General features: G+C 38.9%; 1 protein-coding gene across 1 annotated transcript in view; it reads right to left on the reverse strand.

The window, feature by feature from the left end:
- PI15 (peptidase inhibitor 15) overlaps nt 1-1,057 on the reverse strand; it is a 29,490-nt gene extending 28,433 nt beyond the window's left edge. Inside the window, exon 1 of the mRNA XM_004372515.1 lies at nt 307-1,057. Within this exon, the coding sequence (XP_004372572.1) occupies nt 307-579 (273 nt within the window). The 5' untranslated portion in view covers nt 580-1,057. The remainder of the gene's footprint in view (nt 1-306) is intronic.
- Between the last annotated feature and the right edge of the window lie 14,246 nt (nt 1,058-15,303).

Below are 15,303 nucleotides of genomic sequence, written 5' to 3' on the forward strand. Positions count from 1 at the left end.
TGAAATAAAAATAAAAGTGGACCATCTCAATGTTATTAGTCAACAGAGCTCACTCTTTATCTATGTTCCTTCTATAAGACATGGTTCATCAGTAGGTATGGAGTTCACAGAATAACAATTTATCTGGATTCCCTCTCCTTTAGTTCTATGATGGAAGACTATTTAAGATTATTAGTCACATAGGAACTTTTCTTAAATGAAAATGTATAAAAAGCCCCATATCCTTGGCGTATCCCTCTAGGTTCTCTCATACAACTTAAACAAAGCTTCTTCCCTCCAGACTCAAAGAAAAAGAAGACTTCTTACCATATATTCCATATTAGCTGCAGGTGGGAACACCTTGCCCCGAACTTGATTGTGATAATCAAGAATGGCGATCATGTCATTCTGCGAAATGTAGCGCTTCCGCCTGGCTTTGGGGATATCCGCAGAATCTAGTTGGGCTTCTAGAGCTGCTTCAATATCAGTGAAATTATTGGTTGGCGGGGATGAGTCAGTGGAATTGAGTAAGATGACGGCACTCGCTTCACAGAGTAGGGAGAACAGGAGGGCTCCGCTGACTGCAGAGATAGCTATCATTTTGAGGGATGGAGGAGAGGCCACCGAGTTTATTTTGCTTTAAAGCAGAAAGGTAGAGTTATTGTCTATGAAAGAAAAAAAAAAAGGTGAGAGGGACAAAAGATGTGAATTTATAAAGTTATCCTTTGGAAGCATTGCTTGATTTAACTTTCTCCCAAAATCCAAACACCTTTTGAAGCCAAGCCTAGAAGACAACCTATATAGAGTCACTATTCATTTTGCTTAATGTGATCAGGTAGACCCCTAAGAGGAACTTCCTATGGCTGGACAAAGAATCAAACAGCATGACTGCTAAACCCAAAATGAATTGTGAACCACTTGCCCCAAATGGCTAACTACAGACTGCATCACTGAATATTTATTTGCAGTGGGAACTCTTTGAAGAATGGAAGTTCATCCTGAGAGTGGAGACGAAAGTATCACAGGTACCAGAGAATGTGCTGAGAATGTCTCCCAGACATAGATGTACACCAAGTGATAGAACACATACAAAAAAGTTATAATATTCCAGTCTCATTTCTTAAGGAAAAAAAAAAAAGTGAGCTACTTTAAAATCAATGCATGCAAAATAAACTTGTTGAGCTAAATAGCTTACCTCTGCACAATGCCAAAATGAATATATTGTTCTTCCAAAAATTTAAAGTTCTTTGCTATGTTGTAGCATGAACCCTTGTAAAAGGAGTGTGTCTTATTACAAACTCTGAGAGCAAAACTCTGCAAGGTTTGAATGCTGCTGGCTACAGGAGCTGCTAACAGCTTTTATATGTCACAGACTACAATGTCCAGAAAGGGCAGTCTTTCTCAGGGTCTCTCCTAGCCAAAACCAAAGGGGAGGGGTTTTGGATAGAAAACACAGTGATTGGGTGGCAACCTTTTTATGTGGGTGGTGAGGAAATTGAGTCACACCCACAGCTTACAAAGTACAAACCATAAAAGACAAACCCCTTTTTCTCTGGGCTTCCACCTTTTATGTGAGTGGTTCATTTTCCTCACTGAATGCTTTCTAGCTCCTGGCTCCCGTACAAAAAAGAAGAAGAAAGAAAAAAAAAAAAGACCGTGAGTTCTTGAAAACACAGACGGCTGAGTAATAAGCAGAACATTTTTTGAAGACAGTAAACGGCTTGGGCGCTGAAAAGAGCAAGCTGATGTTAAATCAAGAGGTCAGCTCACATAGTTAATCTGGATGGCCACAAAGATGGTTCAAGAGGGATGCCAGGCAAATCAGCGGTGGGCAAACTGTAGCATATATCAGGATAATAGATGCTTAAGTGGGTGTTCCTGGCTGTCTCCATGTAGCTTTCTCTCTCTACTTCATGTATTTATTTTCTCTTTCTTTCTTATTTCACCCTGCTAGCTTTTCTCTTTCTCCACAAAGCAGGGCCAGCAAATCAGCTGCCTCTTACCTGCCTTGCCTATAACGTGAACAGAGAAACTCATGGCAAGTCACAGCAGCCAGGATAACATCTGTTCCACGTTTAGAAGCATATAGTTGAAATGTTAAGCAGAGAATGGCACAGCTTCTCAGGAAGCATTTGGATGGCACAACACAGAGGCCGTGAGGAATTTAATAGCAACTATTTAATTCAATAAATATTAAATAAATTAAAATTAAAAGCCAAAATTAAAATTAAATAAATATTAATTTAATTTAACAGCAACTATTAAATTCCTCATGCCAAGAATCAGCATATGAAAAGATGCTCAGGATCATTAGCCATTAGAGAAATGCAAATCAAAACTACAATGGGATGCCATCTCACCCCTGGCTAAAATGGCACTGAGAAAAAAACAGCTAACAACAAATGTTGCTGAGGATGCAGGGAGATTGGAACCCTTATCCGTTGCTGCTGGGACTGTAAAATGGTACAACCACTATGGAAAACAGTATGGTGCTCTCTCAAAAAACTAGAAATAGAACTACCCTACGATCTAGAAATCCCACTTCTATGTATGTACTCTAACGACCTAAAAATAATGACACAAAGAGACACATGCTCACCTATGTTCATTGCTGCTTTATTCACAACAGCAAATAAATGGAAATAACAGAAGTGCCAATCAGCAGATGAAAGGATAAGCAAATTGTAGTACATCCTTACAATGGAATACTACACAACCATAAAGAACAATCATGAGTCCACAAAGCATAATATAACATGGATGGACCTGGAGGGCATAATGCTAAGTGAAATGAGTCAAGCATATAAGGACAAATATTGTATGATCCCTCTTTTATAGGAATAGGTGTATATAGAGAGAGACTAATGTTCATAGGTGGTTACCAGGGAGAGGAGCGGGGAGGGGAAAATACATTTTAGATTGTAGACACTTGTTTTTTTCTCTTTTGGTAACGGGAGAAGTGGCACCAGATGTGGATGTAGTGAGCACAGCACAACCAAAGCAAAAATGAGTATTTCAGCACATGTGGATGGGTATAGGCATATTGGTATATGGGTAGGTACAGGTGTGTACATAAGTGAGAACAGATAGAAGTATCTACAGGTACATGTAAATACAAATATCTGGGAGCAAGCACGTATATTCATTGAAGACACAAATATGGACACTCCACAGACATAACCAAACACCTTCCAAGATTGGTTTTCTGGATTTGAAAGCTTAGGACCATAGTCTCATGCAACTCAGTCGACTGGTTTGACATAGCTCACAAAAATCATGATCTGCTTCCTAGTGAAGTAAGTAGCATTTATGGTCTTAAAATCTTGCGAGCGGCCATCTAAGACACAACTATGGATCTCTACTCACCAGGAGCAGAACAGTAAGAAGGTATCCAAAAGCTCGGAGAAGAAACAAGTCTACACGAGCCACAACCTCAATTACCCTGAGACCAGAAGAACTAGATGGTTCCCAGCTACCACCACTGACTGTTCTGACATGGGTCACATTAGATGGCCCCAGATAGAATAGGAGAAAAATGTGGAACATAACTCAAATTCTTATTTAAAAAAAAAAAAAAAAAACCCTAGGCAACTGGAACAGTAAAGAACAGAGGACTCCCTGAGATTGTCTCCCTGAGATTGTCTCCCTGAGATACTCTTTAAACCCAGAACTAAGCCTGTCCGAGATCACCCTTTAGCAAAATATCAGAGTGGCACATGAAATAAACAATATCGCCCATAAGATCGGTGCTCTACTTAAAAACCATCAGTATGAGATCAAGTGGGCAGGGAAATTAGAGTACTGGAAATGGAACAAACAACACAATTAAAGATAATGTTGGCACACTGTGATAAATGTAACTAAAGTCACTGAACAATTTATGTGGAATTGCCAAATAGGAACCTAACTTGCTGTGTAAACTTTTACCAAAAACTCAATAAAATTTAAAAAAAGAAATAAAACACACACGTAAAAAAAAAAGCCACAGAAATGTTCCCTGATCGCATCTCGCTAACAAAATACAGCCCTTCCATAGTCAGTGGCAACAGGAATCCTAGAAAATAGTTCGGAAACTTACTCAACATACACTGGCTTGTCCAGTTTGCTAAAGCGACTGTCTCCTGCATGTTTCAGCAGGAGAAGCACTACGTGAATTCATAGTCAGCAGAAATGATGGTCATGTCATTGGCACTATATGTGGCCCAACACATACTGTTCAACTCTTCATTGGTGCATCTGAAAATAAGAGAGGAAAGGCGCATATTCTATCGTGGAACAGAATGGGTCAGAATCCCGTAAGAGTGCAGTAAGGTGTTTGAAATCAGGAGTGTCATGGAGGCTTAAAAGTGCAGAGATGAGGTAGTCTTAGATATCCACAATATGTCTCAAAGTTCAGGTTGTGCTAAAGTGAAATCATGTTAGGAGAGCTCAAATTGCAATTCTGAAATCTTCAGATAAGGAACTAACATCATACAATTGAAAAGGCAAGAACATATAAGTACAGGGGATGAGTGGGCATAGTGTCAAACATCAGAGCAACTTGAGGGAATACACATGCTTGCTTACAGCTGCAAATTTTTAACAACTGGAGCTGTCCAGCTAGGATCTCACCCCTTCGGAAAGTACTCATGGTGCCTTGAATGAATCTCAAGGATGAGGTGTGAGGGGTTCCTGAGTCAAATAGGAGGTTAAACAGGATACTCTCAAGGGCCTTCCAGCTCTAAGATCCCAGAACTTTTTGAGAAATAAATGCCAGTTCAGGTTAGCCCGTACTTTCTACCTATCTCATATATCTCTCTAGTGAATAGGGTGCTAAAGGACATACAATATCTGAAGAGCAAATACGAACAGTTCTTTCTCCAAAGTGGCTGAGTTCTTACTTAAAACCCATTGTCAAAAAGTGAATTCTGACTCATGGTGACCCCACATGCTTTAGAAGAACTGCGCTCCATAGGGTTTTCAATGGCTGTAATCTTACAGAAGTAGATTGCAGCATCGCTGGACGCTTTTGAACCTCCAACCTTTGGTAAGTAGCAAACCATCTGCAGCACTTCAGGACCTGAGTTCTTGCTTAGAACCCCATAGGAATCAGTCGTTGTACTCAAGGAGGCCCTCTATGTCATGTACACAAAGAGATACTGTCCATTCCCTGGCATTTGACTCCTGGGACTTCCAAGGGGATAAAACTGTGTTCCTTGGAAAATTTGTTAGAACCATAAATGGGTTTCCTCTAAGAAGGAGTAGATACATAGAGGAGGAATGAGAGAAAGAAGAATTTCTAAAATGGATCTAAACAGATTACCTCTTTGAGTTCAATTACATGAAGGCCGAGCTGTTAGTTGCTTAATCCTGAGACCCTGAGGCATGTCTTTGTGATTCTAGATGTCTTTCAGCACACATGGATTACAGTGTGGAATTTGAGGCTATTAAGGAAACCCACAAGGCTATGGAATCATGAAGGAAGAGACCTGTGGGAGGAAAGTTAGGAATTCAGCCTCCAAGCAGACGTTACTGTCAGAAAAAGTATTTGAAATTCTTTGGAAGTAATGTTAATTTTAAAATACTTTCAAAATTAAGAGGCATAAATCCAAGTCATCAGTAACAGACCTATTAATGAACAAATAACAATGGGGTGGTTCTTTATGAGAGCTCTTCTTAAAAAGGTTCATTCACATATTTTGAAATCTTTAGGAGAATTCTTGCCAACAGAGACAAAAGTGAAGTACAGGCATACTGTTGAATAGAAATGTACGCAACTGGTAGCAACTATTTTCCATATTGAAATTGTCAATGATTTCATTTTACTTGGATCCACAATCAATGCCTATGGAAGTGGTGATCAAGAAATCAAACAACATATTGTATTGGGCAAATCTGCTGCAAAAGATCTCTTTAAAGTGTTAAAAAGGAAAGATGTCACCTTGAAAACCTAGGTGCTCCTGAGCCAAGCCATGGTATTTTCAATCGCCTTATAGGCACGTGAAAGCTGAACAATGAATAAAGAAGATCAAAGACGAACTGATACCTTTGAATTATAGTATTGGCAAAGAATATTGAATATACCATAGACTGTCAGAAGAACAAACCAATCTGTCTTGGAAGAAGTACAGCCAGAGCGCTCCTTAAAAGCAAGGATGGCGAGATTTAGTCTCACGTTCTTTGGACATGTTATCAGGAGGGACCAGTCCCTGGAGAAGGCTATCATGCTTGGTAAAGTAGAGGGTCAGCAAAAAAGAGGAAGACCCTCAACGAGATGGATTGACACAGTGGCTGCAACAATGGGCTCAAACATAGCAAAGATTGTGAGGATGGCACAGGACTAGTTCTGTTGTACATGGGGTCACTATGAGTCGAACTGACTCAATGGTACCTAACAACAACATTGTCCACCTTGAATCCTGTGAAAAAATGGTAGTGATTTTAAAATTGAATCAGATACATTACAAGAGTCCCACAGTGGCACACCTGCTTAAACAAAGATATTTGGGGGTGGTGGTGTATACATGTGGACATGTGCCTTTGATCTAAATCCTTTCTAATCAAAGTGTGGGCCATGGACTAGTGACATTGACATCACCTGGGAGCTTTTTGAAAATGCGGAATCTCAGGCCCCATTCCAGACTCACTGAATCAGAATCTTCATTTTATCAGGCTCCTCATATGATTCATCTGCACATTAAAGATTGAGAAGGACTGATCTATATCACTTTGTTTTCACAGACACAGAGGTACCACCCATTATGCACATGCCCACTGAACAAGCTATTTTAAAATTTCATTAATCTACTAACTTAGGGAGAATCAAAGACAATATATGTATACACAAGTATCCTTGAAGAGGGGATTCGCAAGTTAACCTCTATTTTATGGGGGAAAAAGATGACTGGCAAAAACACCTACGTATAGCACTTCACAAAGAAAACGTGTAGTAGTGATCAGTCTTTGTAAGATGACTATGTAAACTCTATTTTCTATTTAAGACATATTTACTCATCAAAAGGTTGTTGAAACAATGGAATGTAGCATATGAGAAAGTACTTTCTGAACTTAATTGGTATATAAATGAAAATTATTATTTTAATCTGTCATCCAGGAAAGAGGCCCAAATCATCTCTTGTTCCTCACTCGTTCTCATCTTGTTTTATTCATCCACAATCTCTGCAAAACATGTGGATTTTTATCTCCGATATGTCTCCCCAATCTACTCCTTTATCTTGTATCATTATTATGACCCCTTAAAGTTAGCCCCACTATTTTTTCCTAGGACTGGTATAACTGATCTGGTATAGCTGATCTCTATGACTCCGGAGTTGCTCCACCTCTCTGTTATCCACATTGTCTTTAGTTACCTTCCTAAAACACAAACAGATCCTGCCACTTACCTGTGTATAACTCTGCTGGCTCTCCATTGCTCACAAGGTCAAGTTCAAGTACCTTGACCTGGCTTACAAGGACCTTAGAAATATATCCCAATTTATCTTTTAAGCCTGCTTTGCTTCAACCATCCTTTTCTACTTCTCTACCCCTGCCACACTCTATGCCCCAAATATACTGCATTCTTTCCTGTTATCTTCAGGAAGTCAACAAGCTCCCGTGTGTTTGTTCTTTGGGTAGGAGCGGCAAACTTCTTGGTTCTGATGCTGTAATTCTTACAGATAATTATGTATGTTATTATTAAAATAACTTAATAAATAGTAAAATGGCTTTGCATCAATAGTGTATTGTTTCCTTTAATAAATTGTTTACTTAATTACAAGTCTCATACAGAGTCATCGACATCTACAGAGATCTAAATGAACTTTGCAATTTTTTTTAATTAGTCTAACCATTAATAATCACTAATCAATCAAGAGTATAGGTAGGATTAATTTGATGAAAGGTGGGGGCTTTACAAGAAGGGTGAAGAGTTTTGATGACTAACGTATCAGATATTACTATCTATAATAGTGTAACAGATGGAAAATTTATTGGACTCAGAAAATGTGCAAAGCAAACACACAAAATATTTTCATATTTTAAGGCCTCATGTCTAATTAATATATCATATATGTTACAACATACATATAATTATTATAAATAATGCTAAAATATTGCATTTTCAAGTATTTGAGAAGTTCTGTAAAATATATAATATGTAATATGCAGTATGTGTATACTGTTATTTAATTTATTACATTACCTTGTATTGTGGAACCAGATTCAAGTATCTACATTGTAGCTCACATTATCATTATCCTTTTTTTTAACCTTTCTTAAAAATAATGGTACTGATTGCAAAACATTGTGAGTATAACTAATGCCACTGAACTGTACACTTAAAAATTGTCAAATAGCAAATTTTACTTTACATGTACTTCACAGTGGTTGAGTGCTCAGCTACTAACCAAAAGGTCAGCAGTTCGAATCCACCAGCCACTCCTTGGAAACCCTATGGGACAATACTACTCTGTCCTATAGGGTCACTATGAGTCGGAAGTGACTTGAGGGCAACGGGTTTGGTTTTACCATAATATTTTTTAAAAAGGTGACTAGAAACAAAACAAAAGTGGAGAGAATGGACAATGGTATTTGTGTAATTATATCAACTTCTGTGTGTTTATTTTTTCTCAAGTAAAAAAACACTTTTAAGCACTCGAAAAGTATAACAAATTAACAACCTTAATTATGACCAAGCTTGAGCATTCTCATTGGAAATAGTTTTAAAAAGCATGGTTCCAAAGCAGGCTGTATAAGTCCCTGACACAGCTTATTATTCATTAAACAGTTAATAATAAGAAAGAAAAAGAAAAATTGTTCAATGGAATATTTAATGTAAGAATAGAATAAAACTGTTTTACATTTATACAAGGTCTCAAAAATTTACTGTTCATGCATCTTTTTTTTTTTTTTTTATGATGATGATAATGAGGTGATGAAGAAAACCAAATTGTATTGAATACTTATTCCAGGTCCTGGGCTGTGTGCTTTTTTTTTTTTTGAAAGCTATTGAAGAATTTGCTACCCCAAAACAAAAGAGTAAACCAGGAAAGAGATAGACATGGAAGCCAGGAAGTAAGGGCTTCAACTTGAGAAAAAATACATACGGAAGTCCCACGATGATGGTGAAGGGAATTCCCTGTGCAAGAGCTTTGTAGTAGCCTAGAGAGCAGGCTAGAGCAGAAGCCCAAAGTGTTCCAATAAGGAGTGTTCCCAAGGAATGTGGGGGAATAAAATTGATAGATTTCATGATTTTTTTAATATGTTGAGAGTACATTTATAAAACATTGTAGGAGAAAGGACATGTAATCAGAATACAATAGGATTCTACTGTGAATATTTATATACATATATAATATGAACACTAAATACTGTGATAACCAAGTATGGAATTACAGGATGGGTGCAGAAAAGAGAAGTGTGAGTTGGTGTGTTTATTGGGGAAGGGATGCAGCCTGAAAGAGAGCGAAATATTTACCTTTCATTATAGAAAGTGCGTTAGTTATCTACCATTTCATAACAAAATTATTCCAAAGCTTAGTGGCTAAAAATAACAAATATTGATTATCTCATCTCACACAGTTTCTTTGGGTCAGGAATTTGGGAGCAGCTTAGCTGTCTTGTTCTGGCTCAGGGAGTCTCATAAGGTTGTGGCTAAGATGTTGTGGTTGTTAGGTGCCATCGACTCAGCTCCGACACTTAGCAACCTCATACATAATAGAACAAAACATTGCCTTGTCCTATACCATCGTCCCAATTATTGCTATGTTTGAGCTCATTGTTGCAGCCACTATGTCAATCCATCTTTTTGAGGGTCTCCCTCTTTTCCACTGGCCCTCTACTTTATCACACATGATGCCCTTTTCTAGTAATTGGTCCCTCCTGATGACATATCCAGAGTAAGCAAGATGAAGTCTCACCATCCTCCCTTCTAAGGAGGATTCTGGTTTTACTTCTTCCAAGACAGATTTGTTTGTTCTTCTGGCAGTCCATGGTATATTCAATATTCTTTGCCAAAACCACAATTCAAAGACATCAATTCTTCTTTGGCCTTCCTTTTTCATTGTCCAGCTTTCCATGCATACGGAGTCATTGAAAGATGCTGACGGAGTCTTAAATGGAACTGGTGGATTAGCTTCCTGGGACGGCCCACTTACCTTGCAGGCAAATCGGTGCTATTGGCAGGAGGCCTCAGTTCCTCACCATGTGGACCTCTCCATAGAGCTGCTCTAGCGTCCTCACAGCATTGCACTCACCAGAGTGAGTGATCCTAGAGACCAAGATGGAAGAGACAATGTTTTTATGGCCAGGTCTTGGAAGTCACATGCCAGCATTTCCACAATATCCTATTGGTTACAGGAGTCAATCAGCCTGATTCAATGTGGGAGGTCACCACACAAGACCATGAACTAGTAGATGAGAATGATTGAGGGGCATCTTGAAAGCTGGTTAAACCAAAGAAAAAAACCCAAACTTGTTGCCTTCAAGCTGATTCTGACTCATGGTGAACCTCCGTGCTACAGAACAGAACTTCTCCATAGGGTTTTCTTGGCTACAATTTTTATGAAAACAGATGGCCAGGCCTTTCTTTAATAGTGCCACTGGGTGGGTTCCAATCACTAACCTTTAGGTTAGTAGTTGAGTGCAAACCATTTTTAGTACTCAAGGACCTACCGTAGGACATTCTATAAAATGACTTTTTTCTAAAAATCAGGAAATATGCGTATTACTTGGAAAATTTCACTTAAGTACCAAAAAAAAAACAACCAAAACCAAACCCATTGCCGTTGAGTCAATTCTGACCCATAGCAACCCTATAGGACAGAGCAGAACTGCCCCATAGGGTTTCCAAGGAGCAGCTGGTGGATTCAAACCGCCAACCTTTCTTTTCGCAGCCGAGCTCTTAACCACTTTGCCACCAGAGCTCCAAAAGAAACTACTAAAAGACACGAAAGTTGTTGCTTCTGGGGAGTAAAAGTATAGGTGGGAGGAAGGAACATGGGATTACTGTATTTTTAAGATTTTTACTTTGTAGAACTACTTTACTTTTAAAATTATGTACATATACAACTCAATTAGAATAAATATAAATTAATTTCTAAGAAGACTAATTTGGTAAACACTGAAGATTAAAATATGTTTACTGAGTAAATAAACAGATGGCAGAACTGGAGAGGTAGATAAGACTGAAGCCATGTTTGAGTTTGCATGGCATCCATCTCCCTGGGTTTCATTATGCTACAGGAGCTTCTAACTGACCGGAGTCTTTTAGCTTTACAAGTCAATAGTCTTGCTCCTAGAAGAACTCTTGTGTGCTTTAAATGGTCTTTGTCTACCTATCTTTTCCTACTAAGTCTAAGGCTATACTTTCATATTCCTTGACACAGTGGCTGCAACAATGGGCTCAAGCATAACAATGATTGTGAGGATGGGCAGTGTTTCGTTCTGTTGTACGTAGGGTCGCTATGAGTTGGAACTGACTCTATGGCACCTTACAACGACAACAACATGACTCAATGCAGGAAATGAAGCCCTGAATGAACAAGTCTGTAGCAGTTGTTACTCTGGATCTTTTATGGCCCTGGATAAAGAGGAGGTAGCCTGAACTCTCATCTCGGGAAAGATGTTGCTACTTTAAAACAAAACGTTTGAGCACCATGGTCCATGGTATACTTAGGGTCAGTAAAGAAAGTAGATACCCCTTTGGTTTTCTGGCCGGTCCTTGGAATGGGCACACACTTTTCCGTACTTCTTCCAGACATCCTTGAGAAATCTTGGGTAATAAATTCAAGGCTCTTATCTTCACCAAAGTGTCTGGTGGATCAAGCAGAATTCCCTAGCTGAACTAGATCTCATCAACCTATGGCTCTGCCAGTCCTGAAGGCAGATAAACATGAAAGAACTCTTCAAACAGCTAGTGTGTTTTTGTTATTATCAGCAGAATGGCCAATTGAGAAGTGATGCTCTTCTCCACTAAGAGGATTGTAAATCCATTGGGCTTTACTGGGACCTCTGAAAGATTGTATAAGTTACAGCCATCTGGCTCCAGAAGGTATGCAAGATCACATTCGTAGCGGGTAGATAAGAGATAGAGTTACAGTGGAAAATTCTGGCATGAAACATTGGTTATATCTCATGAAACACAAGAAAAAACAAAAAACACATTAGAGGTAGATGATTGGAGTTGGGAGATGAGTGTTGGTTATTTGGTGGATGGAAAAGGGACTTGATTGTTAGGACCATCCTGAAATTGTATGGTTACCCTGTAGAGACAATAATCCCTAAAGTTCTACACTAGCTAATGATAAGTATATACACAGAGATATTTTCCTCCTAATGTTGGGATAAAGTTAATGCTAGGAAAGAACAACACAATGACACAGAGTAGGATATTTATTGTCTGTGTGTCAAGAATACATCAAAATAAAGCCCAAGAGGATGCCATGCATTGGTTAAGTAGATTAAGACTTGAATGCACATATTCACAGCATCATTTCAGACTTTGCCTTTTCTTATAGTAGGCACTCAAAAATGTTTGCTAAATGTAATAGGTAAACAAATGCTATATCAGCATGGCCCTTTTCTCCTTCAGGACCTGGGAACACAGCCAGAATAAACTTGGGCTCTCCAGCAGCCACGTACACTCTGGCCACAGTCATCAATTCTCTTTGGTCCTTTCACTGGGAGGAAGGTCTGGATGAATGTAGTGGGAAAGTGCTAATAGTTCCCCAGGGAAAATTTAGAAATGGACATATCAGATGGTGGGATTAGGGTGCCTTGTGGGGCCATGAAGATAGCACGTCACAAAGTTCATTGTCATTCACAAAGGCCATGATTAAACATGTGCCCTTGCGAAAGGTGATGGGAAGAGCATTAAAATTTATTGAAAATGCACCATTCCAGACATTTGCTAGTAGCCTCAGACTATCTGGTAATTAATATGTTTAAAAAATTCTGTTAAAAGAAAGTATACATAATAGGTTAATATTCTGAAAATAATACACTGAAATAATTATTGTTTTTCCTATAAATAATGTTCCCATGAAGCCTGCATGTCACTACGAGCCCAAAGAAGAAAACAAGTTAGTGACATCTCAAGAATGAGAAGATCATCACACAAGAGAAGGCCCTTCTAGACAGAAGAGGAAGAAAGCCCTCCTTGGTCCTGTATAGAGGAGAGCACACAATCAGGAAAGAGACAGGAAAAGAGAAGGAACATCCCCATAAACAGAAACTTAATATTTCCTGAACAATAATTCCTCCTTTCCCTCCTCACCTCTGGTAACCACTATTAAACTTTGATCTCTACATATGCATTTATTCTACATATTTCATATAAGTGAGATCATATAATATTTGCCCTTTTGTGATTGACTTACTTCACTCCGTATGTTTTCTGTTTATGGGGATGGAAAATTTGGCAATGGATACTGGTGATGGCTGTACAACATGACTGATAGAACTTATGTCACTGAATCGTGTACCTACTGTGCCATCTATACTTTTCCCACAATACAAAAATTCAACAAAATACAAAACAAAACGAACAAAAGAAGAGATGAGACAGTTGTCATTCACCACTCCCGTTTGCAATCCTGGGAGATGAAGCATGGATAGCAAAAGAGAGAAACTGCATACAAATAGAGCAAAAAGTCAAAGTCAAAGAGGCTTGTCTCACTTCAAACTTGAGCTCTTAGGCAGAAAGCATATTGCAGAGTGTTTCATACAGATATCAATTCCCATTAGTGATCTTGGAGTGGCCGCATTGGTAGCATGCCATCATTGAGAAAAGAGGAGACCAAATACAGTATATGTCAAATTTCCCTCCAATCACAGGTAAAATGGAAAGCAATCCAGTGCAGGAGAAGGTCTGGGGACAGAGGAAGGACCATAAATAAGAATGGGATACCCGTAGTCTTATAACAGAAACTGCAGGTGTAGAGTTCAAGTCAAGCATGGGGAAGAACAACCCAATGAAATTCAGAGGACGTGTAGTGCCAGTAGCAGTTCAAATCCACCAGGCGCTCCTTGGAAACTCTATGGGGCTGTTCTACTCTGTCCTATAGGGTCGCTATGAGTCGGAATTTACTCGACAGCAACAGTTTTTTTTTTTTTTGGTATAGTGCCAGTAGGAGCCCTAGTGGCACAGTGGTTAATGCACTCGGCTGCTAACTGAAGGTCGGTGGAGAAAGATGTGGCAGTCCGCTTTAGTAAAGATTTACAGCCTTGGAAACCCTAGGGGCAGTCCTACTCTGTCCTATAGGGTTGCTGTGAGTCAGAATTGACTCAACAGCAGTGAGTTTGTTTTGGGGTTTGGTAGCGCCAGTGAGAGCTGAGGTGAGGGCAAATCAGGAAGGGAGGTCCGCAGACTCTGACTCTATATATGTTTAGACTCGAGTATCATCAGCTACATATTTTAAGAGCAGATATTTACATACTTCCCAGCAAACAGGTAGCACAGGAGACATTGACATATAAGCAAATTAGCACACAGGGGACATAAAGACAAAAAGATTTTGAAAGTCTCATGAAATCACCTAAGATTTCCTCAACCACCTGATGTTATCTTGGGTAGAAAGATGGAGGAGAAACCTGAATGACTAAACCTTTACCCAGAAGAGATCGCATGAACTTGTGAGAGCCTGAGATTCCCTCTTTTGCAATTTCAGTATTTTTTTTCTCCCCAAACTCCTCTCCAACTACCTAATAGAATGAGGACATTTTAGGAAGATTAAGGAAAAGAAAGAAGTTAAAATGTCGCTGGCATAATACTGAATTGCACTGTATAAACTTTGAAATACACTACAGATGTTTACGTATGATTGTTGAGAGGACGCATTCCAATTTTCTGGTTGTTAGCTCTAGATTTAGCCCAACCAGCAAAGAGCCACACTTTGGGGCCACATTTGCTTCAGCCTCCTAGGATGTTGTTTTCACTGACTTGTGCTTCGGAACTAGGTCTCAGCTATAAAAGTGATAAGTGAAAAAGGAACAGTGCATCTCAACAGCGCCGTAGATGTTGTTAAGGCTATTGTCAGCCACATCATTCAGAGTGTTTCGACTAGAAGTCACTGCAAGAAAAGCTTATGTCCTATAAGTAATAGGAAAATCTTCAGTTCTCCTACAGAATAATATGTTTTTTCTTTTATGACCATTGCAAATATTGTAACTGATTGTGTTTCTTTTCCACTTTGGTCAAGGGAACCTGATAGTCAATTTTAGTGCCAACCATCGACTCTAGGATTGTGTATCTACATATCTTTTTTGTTTTTATGTCCCTAGTATTTTTGCTGGCCATGATTTTAAATCATGTCCTTTCTTTTAATATTGTGTTTATTTATTTTTATG

This window comes from Trichechus manatus, unplaced genomic scaffold, assembly GCF_000243295.1.
Source record: "Trichechus manatus latirostris isolate Lorelei unplaced genomic scaffold, TriManLat1.0 scaffold00018, whole genome shotgun sequence".
Lineage (NCBI taxonomy): Eukaryota > Metazoa > Chordata > Mammalia > Sirenia > Trichechidae > Trichechus > Trichechus manatus.